The sequence below is a fragment of the Charadrius vociferus genome, unplaced genomic scaffold, assembly GCF_000708025.1.
Source record: "Charadrius vociferus isolate BGI_N301 unplaced genomic scaffold, ASM70802v2 scaffold370, whole genome shotgun sequence".
Lineage (NCBI taxonomy): Eukaryota > Metazoa > Chordata > Aves > Charadriiformes > Charadriidae > Charadrius > Charadrius vociferus.
In genome coordinates this window covers 978162-997242 of record NW_009646744.1, presented here as the reverse complement: position 1 = coordinate 997242, position 19081 = coordinate 978162, and the positions used below count along the sequence as shown (strand labels likewise).

The 19081-nt window shown below is 41.7% G+C and overlaps 1 protein-coding gene across 1 annotated transcript in view; it reads right to left on the bottom strand.

Moving 5' to 3' along the window:
- The window catches only part of AFF4 (AF4/FMR2 family, member 4), a 30952-nt gene extending 13318 nt beyond the window's left edge, over window positions 1–17634 (bottom strand). Inside the window, exons 1-10 of the mRNA XM_009890672.1 lie at window positions 17512–17634; window positions 15211–16002; window positions 13811–13855; window positions 12847–12933; window positions 7185–7221; window positions 5689–5737; window positions 3724–3778; window positions 2664–2701; window positions 2138–2300; window positions 669–1586 (exon numbers count right to left, since the gene is read on the bottom strand). Of these exons, the coding sequence (XP_009888974.1) occupies window positions 669–1586; window positions 2138–2300; window positions 2664–2701; window positions 3724–3778; window positions 5689–5737; window positions 7185–7221; window positions 12847–12933; window positions 13811–13855; window positions 15211–16002; window positions 17512–17634 (2307 nt within the window). The remainder of the gene's footprint in view (window positions 1–668; window positions 1587–2137; window positions 2301–2663; window positions 2702–3723; window positions 3779–5688; window positions 5738–7184; window positions 7222–12846; window positions 12934–13810; window positions 13856–15210; window positions 16003–17511) is intronic.
- Window positions 17635–19081: the final 1447 nt, after the last annotated feature.

Sequence of the window (19081 nt, the reverse complement as noted above, 5' to 3'; positions counted from 1 at the left end):
TGAAATGCTTTTTTGAAAAAGATTAAATATCATTATGGAGAGATGCCTCTGCTCCCAGTAAAGCAGCACCCCTGAGATTATGGTTCCTGCTGCCGCCATGCCCCGGGCACATTTCTATCCCATCCCTCATCCTGGCAATATGCAATTGCATCACTCACTGGTTCGAGGAGCTGATCCAGCTGAAAACTGCCCTTTTTTTTGGGGGGGCTGGGGGTGGGTTAGGGAATAAGCCATCATTATTTGTACCATACCTGTTCTAACCAATAATTTAGCTGTAGGACTTGCACATTATGCTTACAGGGGGGGGGGAGGGGAGGCGAGGAGAGGGGGGCAAGTGCAATACAAGCTGGTACCAGACGGAGCGCAGGACGCAGTGCTCAGAGGTACGGAAGCCGCGCTGCCTCCGTGAGCTCCAGCACTAGCACTCCTACAGTGCAACCTTCTCCCTTCCCCTCCTCACTCCAAAAGAAAATCCCACTGGTCCCTACTGTAACAGCACCAGGAGGACCAGCGTGTCCCACACAGAATAGCTAGCCACAGGCACCCCCTACACTGCTCAGTCGCTACGCTGAGGGATGACCTGGGCTGCCGGGCTCCACGCTCGACACCAGCAGCAATCCGCAAAGGGGCGGAGATAACAGGTAAATCTCTCTCTACAGAATTATCACCTGCTTATGTTTCCTTTTGCCTTTTGTAGAACTTTTGTCAGACGGCTGCTTCTGGGATTCCCTCGTGTGCTTCTCTGGCACGTTTTTCTTTTCCGCTTTGGGTGCGTCAGCATCCTTGTAAGGCTTCCCTGGTATTCGTGATAAGAGGCTCAGGTCAATCTTCACAATAAGTGGGTACCTTTCATCAGGATCACTGAGTGGTGAAAGAAGCTCTTTCTCTTCCATAGGAGAGAACATTCTTTGTCGAAAAAAGCTGTCATCCTCCTCCATGGAAGATTTAACAGGAGTCCTATTGCTCTCAGAGTATTTGGGTGTTTGCGATGAAGGAGGCAGGCTCTCGTTTTCATCTGAATCAGAGGATGAGGTATCTGTTTCTATGAATTCCCTGGATTTCTGGGCAGATTTGCTTGAAGCCTTATATTTCTTTTTCTCTGTCGTAGGCCGAGGGGAAGATTTGGGCTCTTTCTTGATATTGGGTTTTCTGGAGCCTTTTGTGGCTGCCTTATGCCTGTTTGAAGGTATATTTGTGGCCATGTCTACTGGGGTTTCACTTTCTATTTTAAGACCTCCTCTAGGCTCTTCAACAGATGTCTTTTCTGCTTTCTTGGGCTGCTTTTTACCTACAGTCCTCCTCTGCGTTGAGCTGTCGCTCTGGGCAGGCGATTTCTGCCTGCCGCGACTGCTCTCCGAGCCCTTTTGGGTGGGTTTGGACTCTCGCCCTGGTGTAGAAGAAATCGAATCCTTGGACCCGCTTTGATCAGCGTACCCACTCCCTGTCCCTTGATCCCGTCCCTCTTTTTTGTAGCCTTGGGAGGATGGGATATTGCTGTCCACGGAAGAAGCTGGTGACACTTTATGCGAATTAACTTTGTTCAACCAGTTATCCAGTTGCCACTTGTTCGTCGGTGGTGGCTCTGGCTAAAAACAAATTTAAAAAAAAACAGCGTTAGATAAAACATTTCACATTCCGTCCATCTTTTCCATGGGCCAGCCGTACTATGCTGCATGCCGAAGCAAGAGGTACACAAAAAAGCCTGAGATAAATAACAACTGAAATATAGGTTGATGAATAACGATGATGATGACAAATAACAGCTCTCATTTTCCCTTCAGCGGGAGCAGCTGCTATCAACAGGCAGTACTTGCTGCCAGTGCTCTCTAGCCTAAAAGCCCACAGTTTTTTTAAGCTACTGCTACTATATCTAACTTCTACACTCCAATAGAAAACCGGTGCTAAAATCACCTCAAGGTCAAACATCAAATGTGTGCTTATATAAAGAATTGCTACCATATCCAATGACAGGTACTTCAGCAAAGGAATATTCCATCTTGAAAGTGATCCCACGTTTGTCAGTCTAACTTTTTATTTTTTTAAACAGTTGGAGAATTTATTAACTTTTTTTCTGCTTTTAAGACTCAGGATTAATGCCAAGCTAATGAAGACAGCGCAAATACATGTCAAATCCTACCTCGGGGGATGCACTCTGTGACGGTTCATTAGCTTCACTGTCACTGGAACTGCTTTCACTTTCAGAGTCAGATCCTGAACTGCTCTCAGATCCGCTATGGCTGCTCGAGTCATCCCTTGAATTATCTGCTCCCTCGCTGTTATGCTGCGAAGGTTCAGAATTACTGAAAACAAAAATGAGGAAAAATAAGCAAACGCTACCCGAGGACAAATCTATCCTAGAAGTCCTTTCATTATAAAGAATAAAGTGTAGTATTTTAATTAACATATATGAGAAAATTCAACATAACTGAACACAGTTCACCCTGGAAACAAACAGGAGCCTTTGCTCCCCGCCTTCCCCCTTCCCAAAGTGGTTCGTATAATTTGCAGGATATACGCTATTTCATCACTGATTAAATTCTAACCACCTTTTGCTATAACACAAGGCAAAAGACAAACACGAATTTCAGAAATGAGATCAAGTCAAGAGTGCTGACTGGAGCACCGCTCTACCTTCTATGCCGCAATCCACCAGGAATGACTACCTTCCAGGTGTGCTCCTTGGCACCGTCTTATCGCAGTCCTGCAATTAAGAAAAAGAGCATGAAGCTTCTAGAAGTTACTTTAGGATTGTATATATAATTAACTTGCAAAGCATCAATTTAGAGCCTTTACATTTTTAAAATTATTTAGCCTGACTAGCATCTTAATTCAGTATTGCAGCAGTTTAAATTTGCCTGTGTTTTCCTTACACAGAAAGGAAAATAAATCAGAGTTTTCTCCGAGTTTTCACCACAAACCGAGTATCTCAGCCCTACGTATTCTGACTACAGCTCTACGAGTTCCTATTTCCACCACTCACTCATACCATGTTTCCATCACTTTGAATCAGATGATTCAACATTTGACAATGCTATTCCTGAGATGCCCAGAGTACCAGGAGATACCCAGCTAAATACACTGTTCTCAAAGACTTCCACGTGGAGAAAATAAAGGACTAGAACTGGGAACAGGAAGAAAAGAAAGGAGAAGAGTGTGCGTTACTGCTGGGTACCACAGACCCTACAGGTATTTTTAACTTTGCATGCTAAATGCCATTACTGGCAGAAGCTGCACAAAGTTAATATTGATGAAGAGGAAAAAAGAGACTTTTCAATAAGAATAACGGTGCTGTTATACTCCCAGTTCCAGGTACAGTCTCCCTTATCATCCCAAACACAGTCCCAAGCTACTAATGCGCAGAGACGTCCATCCCATGTACTCTTTAGTCAGAGTGGCAAAACACGAAGGGTTCTACCTTTCAACGGTAGGCCATTACATATGTTTTAAAGTCCACTATTGCCATTTCATGTTCAGAGAAAGCCCATTTGATACCAGTAAAACAAAGTTTTCTAGATAAAAGCGTACTGTTTCAATAAGAGAATTTTGCCCAAATTTACATTTAGGAATACCTGAAATTTGTCTGGAAACACGCCATTTGATTTTTGTTTCCTAATCACAAACCTCTCTTAAGCTGCTCAGTTTGCTGTTAGAACACTGAACGGTGCCGCAGTACTGAACCGTGCGCGCGTGTGTTATGTTCTGAAACTGATGTAATGAACATACCTGCTCTCCATCGCTGTCTTCACTACTGCTAAGTTTTAAGTCATCTTTCAACATACTAAGCAAAAGGGAGAAAGCGAGACAAGTTTTTCCACGTACTTTAATTACTTTCAAACCATTCTTCTATATTTCAACATGCTATTGTTTATACTACAAAGTGGGCTGCGTGGGTGAAATCCACAAGACACCATTCTAACATTTCATGTTTAAGAATGGTGAGGTAAGTCATTCTTTAGAGAAGAATAAGCATTCTAGTACTCGACTCCTTAGTCCATTCTGTTAAATTTAGAAAGGAAATTTGACACATTTTACTAACGCGGGAGGAGCTAACACGTACATTCGACTTCTTATACACAGTGGCCAAGAACACCGTTTTAAATAGAATCGAGCGAGCTAACACTAGTGGCTCTTTCCTGTCTCGTGGCAACAGTGCAACTGTTCTAAGCCATAATTATTTCATTATTATTCAAAGCCGTAATTATTTATGTTAGTCAGACATACACACACTATTTCACAATACTGAAAATACGCTAAGACACTGAAAACATGGAGCAGGGTACAGGGCCTTTGTGCTTATTGAAAAACACCTTTGATTACAAAAATAAAACATCTTACTCTGTCTGGTTCGATTCACATCTGGAGAAAGAAAATAAGAAAGGATTAAAAGTCTAATACTTCTGAGTGTCACAGTATAGCTATTCTACTGATGATCTGAAAAGAAACAGCCTCTAGGATCTAGTTCCTGAAATATTTTTCATTGCTAGCCTTTTCCAGAAGACGCATCTATCTCCTTTTTTATGTTGGTTTTTTTTTTTTTACCAGATCACAATCACTTTTTAAAAAAAAAATTATTTAAAACTATTATAAGTGTATTGTCACAGTAAACACCTTCTCAACTTTCTTCCTACGCATCCCAGTTCAACCCATGTCCAATGCTACCTCTTGTTCCTAGATGTTCTCACATTCCCCAGCTTTGGAAATAGCCCGGTTCCTTCCTAGCGGTCCATACTGCCATCACAAAAGCGAAGCCCAAGGGTGAACTTCTATTCCCGCCACTTGTTGGACCGGCTGCATATGAGCATCTTCTTAAACCACTGTAAGCCTATAATAGAGGGGGTTTTCTTTTTGTTCTATTCCCCTCCCATAGGTCATGTCTTTTTAATCTTGCTAATACTGCAACACGTCCACAGACAAGCAGAAGATCTAGATTTCATTTTGTGATTGCATCACAACAAATGTTAACTTAGAATACCAGGTTTTCAAAATCTACAACCACTTTCATTCATTAAATACAACCAGCTGGTAAACATTTCTTTTCGTGCATATATTTGGTTGGAAATAATCTTTTAACAGCATATAATTGATTTTCAAGTATGTGAAAGGTGGGCTACAGCCATCTACAATATTCCAGTTACTTTTTATTGTTTCTTCCAGTTGCACGACTGACAAAGTAAAATGTCGGGTCTGTGTGCATAACTAATAGGAATGTTTGCCAGTCAGTCGAAACACCGAGTAGCGTAAACTTCACTCGATCCCAAGCACAGCTCGCCGTCTCCTCCAGTGCAGACCAGTTCCCCATCCCATCTATTTGTGCGCCCCCTACACGCTGCTCCCAGCCGACAGCGCTGCAACACACGCGGTTGGTACGTCCCGTCCCATCCTGCCCATTCTCATATGCTGGGACCTTTCTGGTTCACCAGCCAGTTCTGAGGTCCAAACCCTTCACACCTATTCCTGACGACCGACAAGAAAACAGGGGAACGGAAAGGCAGCACACTGCATTTGTTATTCACTCCTATGTGCTATATTTGGTCTACTTAAAAACGATCCCCTTTTCTGCCAGTCAAGGAGAAGTATGCTGAAGAGTCTGGGCAAGAACTGACACCTTCTAGCAAAAGAAACAGCTATTTTCCAAGTCTCTCAAAATTCACCTATTGTTTGACAAATGGTTTCTCAACAGCCACTTACGATTTGGATTGATGACCATTGGATGTTTTTGATGAAGGATTGTATCGTTCTAGAAAAAGAAAAAAATAAAATAAAATGCACTTTTGAAAACTCAGCCAGCAAAATCAGTCGCTCCCAAGCTGCCAGAAGTACGCAGTCTTTGATACAAGAAAGCAGTACTAGCGAGCACCAGGTACCATCTCCCACAGACTGAAGGAGTGATTGGATGCAGAGGCAAAATACTAAATACAGCAAATAAATTAATCAAGAAAATCTAACAAATTATTTAAATCATTGCTGTCCAAACCAATACATGCTTAATTTGTTATTAATGGTCTGAAAAACTGTTTTGCTTCTATTAAGATTAATCTGTTGCCGTCTACATGCAGTAGACGGGGATATAAATCAGTGCATCAGGCTCTGACTCGTTTCAGCATCCCTACGTAGCTTTAGAGAGACTGAGCAATCTTTAGATCCAGAAATCAAACTCAGAAACCGATTCTTACAATAGGAATACCCAGTGAGACAATCTGTTTTTCAAGTTTGGGGGCGTTTTCCTTCCCTTTTCTTTAATTCTGGCAAATTGCGTAGTTCAACAGAAACAAGAACTGAGGCTGTCAAAAGTTTCCCAGAAAATTCAACCAGGAGTTAGAAACTGGTTCTGTGTTTCGACTAACCTTGCCCCTCTGTTTACACGCCTAGAGATCAGTTGTTCCTATAACATAAGTCTACGATTTAGCATTATGGAATTAAGTTTTAATTTGTTTCCTTAATTCCCCACTGTATCAGGCGTTTAGATTAAGCTGCTTGTGGATACCTAAGAATAAACCATTCTTCTTTTACTATTTAATCTGTTTAATCACTTTGAGAGGGAGTGGAAAGACTTATGGAAAGTAACAGCACAAATCTGATTCAATTTTCAAATTCAATATTCAACACAACAATACAATTAAGGAGAAATAAAAGCTGCTTTTGTCTAAAATCTGAAAATGCACTGTGGGACAAGAAATTCAAGGATATTGCTAAGCACATTACGATGTAAGTTCTTGACCAGTTCTCTCTCTTGATTTTAAAACGACAAAGTGAAAACGAACAGTGAAACTGGAATGTGCTTTTTCTACTGAAATATAAACATAAGCACAGATTTGGTTTCTAATATGTTCCCCAGCAGGGATTTGCATTTTTAAAGGCTGTTTTGTTTCTCACCTATTTTCAATTAGATCAACCAAGGAAGCATTTTTTTAAAAATTAGAAACATGACAAATTGAAAAAGACTTTTTTTTTTTTCCCTAGAAGACAGTAACAACCTTGCAACTCAGGCACAACTTTCTAGATCTCAACAAAAAAAATGCGGAAGAAAAATCAAGCAATTGTTTCATAGGCTAAAACTTGTGAATCTTAGACTCCATCCTATGACCAGTCTGGAAAATCTCATTCTCTAAAGAAGTATGACATACCAAAAATACTGAATCACAACAAAAACATTAAACACATTACAGGAAGTTTAATATACTTACTCTGTTCTCCAGTGCCAAAACTGGACTGTTGAGACTCCTAAGGGAATAAAAAAATCACAAGAGTTTTTTTTCACTGGGAATTTTAATGTATCAAAACCCATGCTGTAAGCAAGATACTCTTTACACTTAAAGGAGAGCACCTAACCTCTAAATAAGGAAAAAAACTAACAACGAACCAGAAAGAGTGACTGTGCCTGGGCCCCAGCTCCCCTCCCCAGCCCGAGGGCAGAGCAGCAGGGGAAGGAGTGCTTCACGCTCCTCTTCCTCAGCTCAGCTCTCCTCTCCCACCGCTCCCTCTCAGAAGGGCCATGTCCAGCTGTACTATGCCATAGCTCACACTCCAAAATCCCCACGTAACTGCCATCAATCCCATCTGCATGTATGTTTAGCATGGAGAGGAAGCGTTCAGTATGTTTTTCTTTATCTTCCTTATAAACGGAAGAGCTCAGCTGCTAGTTTTATGTATTTTCGTTCAAATCCTTTTCTCTTTTTCAGACACATACAGCATCGTGGTGGACAAGCAATGAGTACAGTAACAACCTATCAACAAAAAAAAATTGTCCATTGGGCTCCTTTGTAGCTGAGACACTGAAACTTAAAATCCGAACGGCTCTGCACACGCTGCCCAAAGCCCCTTCCCGGCACGGCTCCCGCCAGCCCTGGGAAAGGCAGCCAGACCCAGCCGGCAACACGTCCTTCCTCCCCCGAAGGCCAGATCTCATGGAATCACACAACTCATCTGTACAAAAGCCAATAAACAACACGCAACTTCTTTTGAGAGATGATAAATCTCTTATCTACAAATCCAGAAAGATGAAGCCTTGCAAATTTTAGCACTTGCATGATCTTCGGTAGTGCTGTTCCAGAAAACCCAATTCTGACACCCAAGACACAGTAGATAAGTTTTTGTTCTAACGAGCAAATATGCAGAGGCTACAGAGCCACTGAAAACCCACTTCTAGGCTTGGCTGCCGTTTTAAAATAGGACCTTCCTGACCTCCTTTTAAAATGAGGGCAAACGCTGGCCTTGTGAATAAAAACTAAGAACATTTGACTCAATTCATAAAGTTATATACAAACATTTTACTTAAATGCTCTGGCAATGGCAAACCAGAACTACAATTCAACAGCAAACTCCAGGGTTTTTTGCATACCTGTGAACCAGTCTTCCCAAACAGCCAGGGCAGTGATGTGCAGCAGTTATATACACAGTTTACAAAATTTATTTTTTTAAAGACACAGAAGCTTTACGCAGCAAAGCATACTCGGCTATTTCTGGTTTCCCTTAACTTTTTCTTTCAAAAGCGAAAGCACTTGCAATGATGCACTGAACAGCATTTTGTTGATAGGGAACTTGATATGAAACTTTCCTTGTAAGGTGTTTCAAATACCTCTAATCTCTACTAATTGAAAGAAAGGAAGGGACAATGAAAATAAGATTAACCTATGTTTAAAGCGCAAAGCGAAGATGAAGTTGGAGAGAAGCCTTGTGACTTCAGCAGAAAGCAACAGCCACACTTCCTTCAAAGGAAAAAACTGATTTTTATCTTTCACGTAGGTACGAGGAGTGCAAGTGTGATTCCCCGATTGCCTTTGTCCACTGTCAGCTCAGACAAGTGAAAAAAAGAAGTGAAGACCACACCGTAATCAAACACCGCATCTACAGAGCAACTGCGCTGGGGTGAGCGCAAGAGGAGGAGCCGGCACCCGTTCTTACCGATGCACGTATCGCCAACTCCGCAGAAAGCACCTGCCTCACCGCTCACTTCAGGCAACTTCCTATTTCTAAGGCACAGTGCAGTCTTTCAGTGAGGTGTTATGTTCAAACACACAACTTTTTCCAACTCTCTTGCCACCTGTTTTGTCTTTGAATATGTATTTCTTTAAGAAACTCAGAGATTAAAGAAAAACAGCTTTACTTTCAACTCCAAAGTTATTTAGAGCAGTATCTTCTAAAGGTCTACTTCAGAAAGAAGAAATTAAAAACAACTTAGAGGAAGGAAACCCTTTTAACCGAAGTATAATAGACTGCTGAGGTTAGATAGCAAAGACACTTAAGCAGGAAACAAAATCGCAGGTTGTACTCAAACACAAGAACTGTGGCGAGAAAACCACTGGCCAGTGGGCTCGAACGGCAGCCGGTACCGACCCTCGGCTGTAGGCTCCCAGTTCGGCTCTAGTTCCGGCTGTGGGAATGGGACACATTTCCATTTAATGTTCGAAATCTCAGGTCCGATCTCCTTTTTATGGCTCAGGAGAATGTTTCTATATTAGAGCAGAGGGAGGGAGCTGAGGCTGCCTCCTGGGGGACTCCAGGACAGAGCAGCTGCCCAGCGAACCCGGGACAGAATCCGCCTCCGGACCACCCCACAGGTACGCGGGTACAGGAACTGCCAATGCTCTCACCGTGCTCTGACGTGAAAAACTTCCACCCTCTCAGAAACAGCTGGGGTTTTTAGTATCTTTTCCAAACATGCCAGTACTTTTGGAGTTTTTGACTGCGAGCCCATGGCTTAAAAAGTTACATAGGATAAAATTATAGGGTGTTAGGTCATTGGATAACATTTTTAATCAAAGCTCATGAATCTGTTTGTTTTTTTTTTCCACAGCATCCACAAAACTTTCCCTGACCTATTTTCATGAAGTTTTATCTTCTGATTCAAAGACTTCCTGATAATTATTAGATATATTTATAGTAAATGCAGAGAGGCCCCAGTCAGCAGCCTGGGTCCCTTCAAGCTACTCACTATCTGCACATAGGGAAAATCACTTGATCCCAACAGTCTTACCAATAAAACTGACTGGTCCACCAAAGGGAGCTTAATTTTACATGCGCAGGCAAAACATACCGATCTCCTGCACGCAAGAGGAATGCTGTGAAACACTGCAGCATATTACTTCTAAATAGATCGAGCACAGCATTAAAGACAACAAGCTTTCCTCAAACAGTACTGCTTGATTAAAGTAAACCACTGTTTTGTTTTGTTTTCTGAATTCTGCTCTGGGTCCAGGCTGCACAAGCCTATGGCTCGCTAACTCGTTGGAATTCTGAGAAGATCCCGCTGCCAAGAATGACAGAGGGGAGAAGGCAGAGGAAATTATAGGCTTTGGATGCAGAGAGAGAAGTTGACAAAGTTCCACAGCTAAGATGCGTAGCCACAAAATAAAAAAGCTGGCGAAAAGTCAAAAGACTCAGAGCAGCCATAAATGGAATTTTTTGCAAACCGGGTGAAGAAACACAATCCAGGTCAACAGGTTCAAGAAAACACAACCTACCTTTTTTGTTCTAACATCAACAAGACTGTGCAATCTTTTGTAGTTTCTCTCTGCGTCACAAAGACACATATATCTCTGCACACCTTCTTTCTTCCCAAGCTGAGTCAAATACCAGAGAAACACAGAAAGAAGCAGTTCTAGCAACCCCACAATCAAGTATGAGCTGAGAGAGTTGGGGGTGTTCAGCCTGGAGAAGAGAAGGCTCCGGGGAGACCTTAGAGCAGCTTTACAGTATCTGAAGAGCGCCTACAAGAAGGCTGGAGGGGGACTTTTGACAAGGGCATGGAGTGACAGGACGAGGGGGAATGACTTCAAACTGGAAGAGGGGAGATTGAGATGAGATATTACAAAGAAATGTTCCCCTGTGCAGGTGGTGAGCCCCTGGGGCAGGTTGCCCCGAGAAGCTGTGGCTGCCCCATCCCTGGAGGGGTTCAAGGCCAGGTTGGACGGGGCTTGGAGCAACCTGGGCTGGGGGGAGGTGTCCCTGCTCAGGGCAGGGGGGTGGCACTGGATGGTCTCTAAGGTCCTTTCCAACACAAACCAGTCTATGATTCTATAAAGTATCCTGAAAAGTGCGTGAAGGGACAACACCTCCCCAAAGGTTCAGTCAAAGCAGTGGAATAAGTACCCTTGTTGATGAGGAAAGGTGTGGAATTTCTTGCTTTACTCTAAAAAGGAAAGAATTATTTCCAAGTTCACAGTTTTATGTAACACAGGAAATAAACCCCGAGTCAAGGTAATATAGGGAAGATTAATATTGATCTAGCTCATCACTATAATGTTAAGAAAGTAGACAATGACATTTGTTTCTGGATATGCCTTCAAAAGCAGAGCTGAGAACTGTACAGTATGTTCTACATCTTCAGCTCACTGGAGAGAAGCAAACGAGACACAGAGAGAGAGAGGAACACAAGGCAGAGGGTGATGACAAGAGGACTGCCCACAGCTCTGGGGTATCCCGCCGGGATGAGAGCCCGAACTGTCCAACCTCGCACCAGTCTGTGGGCGTTTTGTGGATGTGCACTTACAACACGGGACCTGGAAACTTTGGCCAAAAAAGGTGATGTCAAAGCATTCACATAAGACGATCTGTTTAGACAGCTTATGTTAGAGACCTCAGTGAGAAAGTCTTCTTAAAATACTTCACTGTTCTGTTTTGAGGAGCAATTTGGGTCAAACAAGAAACTGATAGCGGCAAGTGGTGCTCCAGAACAGCAGTCTGGTCAGAAAAAGTGTACTCTTCATTATTATGAAGGTAACTTTTAAAGGATGAACAGCGTAATTTATTCACTCTGAAGTTATGCCAAATTAGGGGCGGAGTACCCCATTCCATTTCAGAGATATGTTGAGTCTGGAGAAAAATTATACCGTCGAGTTAAATCTTTTACTTGTAATCAGTAGATACAGGAAACAAACCATGAATTCTTGAATGAGTCAGCTATCGCAAGCTGAACCGTACTTGCTAAAGTTGCTGCCCACAGCTATCTACCCCGCCTGTCTCCACCCTGCCTCCCCAGCAGCTTCCAAGACGCTGCAGACTGCAGGGCTGTGTCTCACGGCAAACACCGGCCAGTGCCAGTCTGCCTTGAAAGCCTGCAGCCGGCGCTGCCGGAGCCAGCCTCAGGGCAGGGAGCGAGCAGCTGAGCGAGAGAACTCCTTCCCCAGAGCTGTCAGCTCAAGCAGGTCTCCTAGAAACATGCCCTGTGCTGTCAACAGCGGCAGGAAGCCACTGATTTCTCTTTAGAATTAATAGCTTAAACACTTCAGGAGTTATTAAGTATATGGGAGGTTAGGAAGAGATCTTTGGGAACAAGAGATGTGAAAATTTCTTTAGCAAAACGTCTGATTTTAAACCTGTTTTAATTTTTTGGTAATTGAAAATGTAAGATCTAACTGAACTACTAAATGGACTTCAAAATTCTGAGGAAAATTCAGTTTACGCAGAAAATTACATTTAAGTCTCTTAGCATTTACCAGCCAGTCTCTGATGCTTTGCTAGACGGAGGTAAACATAACACTTGTTTGCTTCTACAGAAAATGGTGCAAAGCGTTTCCCTCGTAGGGAAAAAGGCTCAATGGCATTTTCAAGCTTCAGAAATATCCTGAAGAAGGTTTGAATTTATGAAACGGAAATTAAAAAGTAAAAGGTAAGCTGTATTATAGACATCTTTGCAGACAGCTGCGTGTGTGTAAACCAGAGGAAAAACGATGACATTCTTCATAAGGCTACTGCGGACAACTGTTGTTGTGAAGCAAGATAAAGAGATACAAAGTGCTGTAACAAACCCAGAACTATACAGAATTGAATATAAAAGAGTTCCAAAATCCTGAGCTTTAACAGGAGTTGCTCTTTCACCAGCATTCAGTATTTGACTACAGGACTGACCTTTGTTGGGAAAGGAAATTTTGAGGGTTCGGTTTTGCACGGTGTATGAATAGCAGTCAGTGGAGGAGGCCAGGAATGGGTCATCTCCTACAACCAGAACAAAAGGGAAAAGCTATTAACAAAATTAAAGCAAAGATTTCAAGTTACAATCTTGATTCAAACAGTAACCCTGTCTCTCAATTTTCAGTTCATTGTCCACACTTCACTAAGCTTTGTATTAAAACCTTAATTTCCCAAATGTGTAACAAAGATTTTACACATAAACCTAAATCTTAGATTGTTACCCGTGAGAACAGATAGTTAAAACGTAGTAACAAGCAGAAAGGCATAAAATCAATAAAATTGGTTGGTGATGTCAGACTGTGAAGAGCACGTGTAGGAGAATATAGGGTAGAAAGAAGAATCCCAGGAATAAGAAACCTATAAAGTTTGGGGGGAAAGGGGAAAATCAAATTCCTGACGCTGGAAAGAAAGTGCCTTGTATTCTGGAAAACGCTCCAGGGGAACTGCAGATTCTTTTGTGATGGCAGTCATACAGCCAGGGCATGGCACGAGGGGTAAAATACTTGAGAAAATAACCTAGGTAGAAGAGAAGGGAAAGTTCTGCCGTGGGGTAGCAAACAATTACTATAATTTAAAAAGCTATCTGAATGTAAGGGCTGTCTTTTGGTGGAAGAAATGGGTGAGGCTGGTTAGGTTAAGGGGGAGGTGGCCCCTCACAGGAATGCAGCGAGGGTACCCAGCAGGGGATGTGCACACCCAGCGATGCCCAGCTCGCACACCGCTCTGCTGCCAGGCTTCCCCACTCCGCCTGCGCTAGAGGGGTAACCGAAGAGCCCTCCTGTAACAACCTGCAGCCAAGACAATTGAAAAGGCACTAATCAACGGCAGAGTGCTTGCCACCTCCTTAGTAATGTTTGTATGTTCAACAAATAAGTTATGAACAAGAGCACAGAGAACTTACTTTCAGAATTTCATCCACGCAGCTCACGTCACCAGATGCTGATGCCTACAAATCAAAGCTCAGGATTAACGTCTCCTAAAGCAAATTTTCCTTAAAACAGCCCAGGGGCTAGAAATAGTTAAAAAAACCTTCAATCCTTACCATGATTCATATGGACTCTATATGGATACAAACAGACCTTGCTAATTCTTTTCAGCAACATTAATCTGAATATCAGATAGGTCCATATTTTTATGGTATGAGTCACATCCAGATACGAAAAGCAAATACTTGAGATCTATAAAACTGCTGCAATAATCTCTTACTTTTCACCTGACAGTTACAGGGATCATAAGCAGTCAGTGATATTAAAAACTTCTAAAGAGAAAGAATCGTAGCTTCCAATCATTTCCTGGAAGAAGCCACTGGGTAATATCTGAATTCAAATGTGTGACCATGAATATACAGTAATGACAAACTGCATTAGGAAGTAAAACATACATTACAGCATCAATCTAGAAGCAGCAATAATTATGAAACTATGAATCTTCTGCATCCCCGACTGCTACAAGCAGAAAGGAAGCACAGCTACTATACGATTCACTGCACCAGCATTGGCATGTCAAGTCTTCACGAATAAGAAGATAATTTATTTTTAAATTTCCTTACCTGTCTCCTGGATCTTATTTTGCTATTTGTCAAAATCCCAGGAGCAAATGCTTTTCTCTAACTACCACGATACAAGCCGTTAAATAGGAGATGCAATGACCTTTTATTATGAAGAAAGGCACTCTCCTTGTAAGCGAGCTGTAGTCAGAGTCTGCGTCTTAACGATTCAGGAATTACCAAACTACTAAAAGTTGTTAACCCAACACTATTTTGTATCCAACATACCTGATACAAATTCTGAAGCCTGTTCAATTTGGTGTGCTTCAGGGTTAGCTTATTTTCCCCAGGTGAAGGTATAATAATCACATCTAGTAATTGCTACACACTTCAAAAGAAAATCTGATATATGCAGATAGTATCACTAGTCTAAGACAACACGGCTCCCAGTAACGGGAATATGTATCCAGCTTGTCAAAATATTTGTGAAGATCCTACTATTTTACTAAATTCTGACTACGGAAATACTCTATGAAAATTAGCCTCTCCGGGTTACATTAGCCTTTCTGAATGTCTCGTAGCCTTTGTTTAATAAAAATCACAGTATCCACATGGAAAAAATAATTACTTTTGTACATTCCCCAGTTAAAATACAGATCTTATGTATGCAGTAAAGATGCTTTGCGTAACAAAAAAACTCCGGTGTTTACTAAAAACTAGATTTTGGTTATGTAGATTGGGATTTTAAAGAAGCTGGAAAATCCCAGCCCAAAGGGACTTACGTCGAAGAAGCCAGGGATCAGACAGCAACTTACATCTAGTGGTTGCGAAGGTATTTTCAGCTTGGTTAGATGTGCTTTGCTGCTAGGCTTCAGCTCATTCACGCTGCTGCTGTGAGTCTGACTACTGTAGTGTTCAGAGGATAACTTTGGTTCCATGGATTCCTGTCCATCCATTGGCCTGACGTACGCAGTGGGTTTCTGTAACATTGAACTGGACTTGGACATTAGTGAAGGTGGAAAAGACTGATTAGAGTGTTGTCCGCTTGAAAATGAGGGTACACGGGAGGGAGAGTCCCAGTTGGCATCAGGATCCCGGGGAGATTTTGAACGTTGATGTTCTTTGCTGTGGTGATCGTTTCCATGAGATCTCGAATGGCTGGAGCTCAATGAAGAAACAGCAGATGGTTTTCCAGGGCTGGAAGAACGGGGTTTGGAGTGTTCGGACCCATGCTGGCTTTTTTTGCGGCTGCTGCTGCTACTGTACGAGTCACGGTCATGCCTCTGGCCACTACTGCTAGTGTTATTGCCACCGCCACGCTGACTACTGTGTCCGCTCTGTAAACCCGAGGACCGTTTCTGAGACTGGGAGGAAGTGCTAGGTGCGGGTCCTACAGGAGTCCATTTGCTGCTCTGGTGTGAGCTAGCGTTATGTCTCTGATCACCAAAGAAACTTTGGTTTGATTTTTCATCTGGTGTTGATGGTACAGTTGGTTTGGGAATTCCAACAAGCTTTTGTAGCGATCTATCTCCTATAAGATCCTTCATTTCATCATAATTGCCAAGCATGCTCTGAATACGACTAGACAACTTGTCTTCTTTGCTGGTCTGTGAAAATAATTTTAAAAAAAATGATGCTTTAAAAATCACAACTTCACTTTCAGTTGATTGACTTGACAACTATGGCAGTTAATCTAAATTTCTGGGCTAAGAACACGGCTAGCATCTGTGACTTTTTTGCCATTGCTTCCGATTCCCAATTTTCATTCTTAAAGCAGTAATTTAACCCTCTAAAGCATAAGGAAAAGATGTACTTCAGCAGCAGGAACAGTTGAAACAGCACTAATCAGTGCTTCAACTAATGCACTGGTGAGCTGGATGCAAGTTTAAAAATTGCAGATGCTTACTGTCACCTTAAAGACTCTCACCTGAAAGACTATACGGAATATATTAGTCTTAAAAAGTTTTAATTAGCAGTAAAATAAAATCAGCTTAACCTCACCACTGTATGTAATTTTTAATTGGTATTTATACAAGCATAATTCTTGTTGCCAACAAGATTATATATAAGGAAGGGTTCCTTCCTAAACAACCAGTTTGTTTTCAAATCAGGTATCATTACCCGTGCATCCCAACCAGCTTTAGTTGACTTCATACATGTGGGATTTAGTTATCAAGCACAGTAAAGTGATGAGAGGACAGGGATAAAAAACCCACAAATATCTCTCAACTTTCCCCCTGCAGGAGGACAGTTTTCAGTCACAATGTTTTACTTCTTGTAAACCCGCTGAAATTGTGATAATGGAAGGGGGTTGCTTTCAAAGTGAGTTTTGAGCTACATAATTAAAATCTTAAATGGTACTTTTTCAGCTGTCCCAGAATTCGGTTATTTTTTCCAATTCTGTTCAACAAAGCAAAGCTGGAAGGAAACCTAGCACAGGCTTAAAGCTGTACAAAATCATAAACAGAGTTAACTCCTTCAAAACAAACGAAAAAAAAATAATCAGATACAATCATAGAATCCTGGAATGATTAGAGTTGGAAGTGACCTTGAAGATCATCTCGTTCCACCCCCCTGCCCTGGGCAGGGACACCTCCCACCAGCCCAGGTTGCTCCAAGCCCTGTCCAACCTGGCCTACAAACTACTGGCCTACTGGTTAAAGCTGACACTTCAGGCATTTCGGCATTTAAAATTAATCTCCTACTTAACCATTCTCTTTCTGAACTTACCCAGGTCAGGATTACATTGACTGAAAGTTTAGCAACAGGCTAAAGCACCCCCCAAAAAAAAAAAAATTTGGCATGACACAACAGACAGTTTAATTATTTTGAGTCACTATACCAAGAGCTGAGGAAAGCAAAAAAAAAAATTCATGGTTTTATCATTCCTTTTCTCACTCCCTCCAAAGCAGCCCCTCCTTCGTAAGCATTAACAGAAATCTGCCAGTAGAGCTGGTTAGTAACTGTCCACCCTTATTCTCAAGCCCTGCTTAAATGCTTCATTGACATAAGAGCTGTGGATCTAAAAGGAACACAGATAAAAATAAATTTAAGATACAAATTTGCATACAACTTCTGCTATAAAAACTACATTTGTAAGAACGGCATAAACTCACAACTTTGTATGGTTCAGCAAAGAGAGGAGAGTTAGCTGGAAAGGCTTCTTCACCCTGTTGAATTTCTTGATTTCGCCTTTCCCTTTCTTTCATACGCAGCACATTCCGGTCTTCACGGTTCATGTTGCTATGAATAAAAAAAATAATTTCTGATCACAGAAGAAAACGAGGAGGGATCAGGTGCCCACAGTGAGCCCCTGTGCCTGTTGTGCCAAGAGCGATCTCAGTTAAGAACCCCCTGCTGACTCTAATTCCTCAAAACTGGAAAGACTTTTGTCCAATTGAAGACACCTCACACTAAAAGGAGCTACAACCCACACTCTACAGCTACCTTCTAACAGGGAAAGTTCATGCAGTAATAAAAAAAAAAAGGGAAAAAATCCACAAAGTCCTCAGGCAAGTAACTATTTCGAACCATTTCACCTGCTTGAATCATTTAGCTATTTCAACCCACGCGGTACATCTCCCATTCATTTCTAAAATACTTTTGCTCCTCCACATCCCCCAAATGTTCTGTAATTTTACTCTTATCCCCCCACCCATCCAGTGCCTGACTTCTACTGTAGATTTGGGGTTATTTTTGCTGCTGACATACCTTTATTGGCAACCTTTCTCCAACATATTCTAACCTCAAGCTTTGATGTTGTCTCCAGGTCTCCCTTCCTCTGACTCCCAAAAGACATTTCTACTCAAAGCAGTAATTTCAGTGAAGTTTTGGCAATATTGCACCTTTTGTCTTAGACCATACAGTGTCCTCCTACTGCAAAAATGCAGATAAAAAAAAACAACTTGCCAATCTCCCCTCTTCCAAATTTTACTTTGCAGTTTGGTCTTACTGCTTCAGTTACCAGAAATACGTCAAATTGTTGCAACACACAAAAAAAAGTTGGAAAAGAGTCCCTTTGAGCTTGATAAAGCACTGGGACTTGACAGAGTAAACAAAGTAAGGTTCTCACATGTGCTGTACTTCATATCAAGAGATTTATAAATGTGGCTTACTGATCTGCAAAAAGTACGGCAGGTGCTTCTAGGAAATAAATAGATGTTCTTCCACATAATTTGCAGCCTAAAATGAAAATGTCTTCTGCTTAGAAAATTGTTATTTCATGTTTTTAGACAGCTGCCTGATTGTTTAAAAAAAAAAAAAAAGCTACAGCATTACTTTGAAAGCTATGCAAAACCAGCTACTCCATTCTAACCAAGATGAATTCAATCTACCACAGTTTTTAAAATATCAGCCTTTTCACCTAATAACATTTTAGCCTCTTACTGTAATTTCTTACTCATTTGGCTTCATTTTGTCTACCACTCTGAATATAGTGAAATCTAAGAGGATGCCAAAGCCAGAACAAACCCACAGTGAAAGCTGAAATCTTTGACACTTTTTAAGGTGACGGGTTTGTTGTATTTCCCTGCACTGTAAACAAGGTAAAAGGATTAGGATAATCCAACCCGACGCTGATATCAAGCCTAAGAATATGATAACTTTTAAGTTATCGCGCGGCTGCAAGTGAGCATCAAGGCTGCCCACTGAGAGCGGGACCCGTACACGGGAACGCGGCAAGCAAAC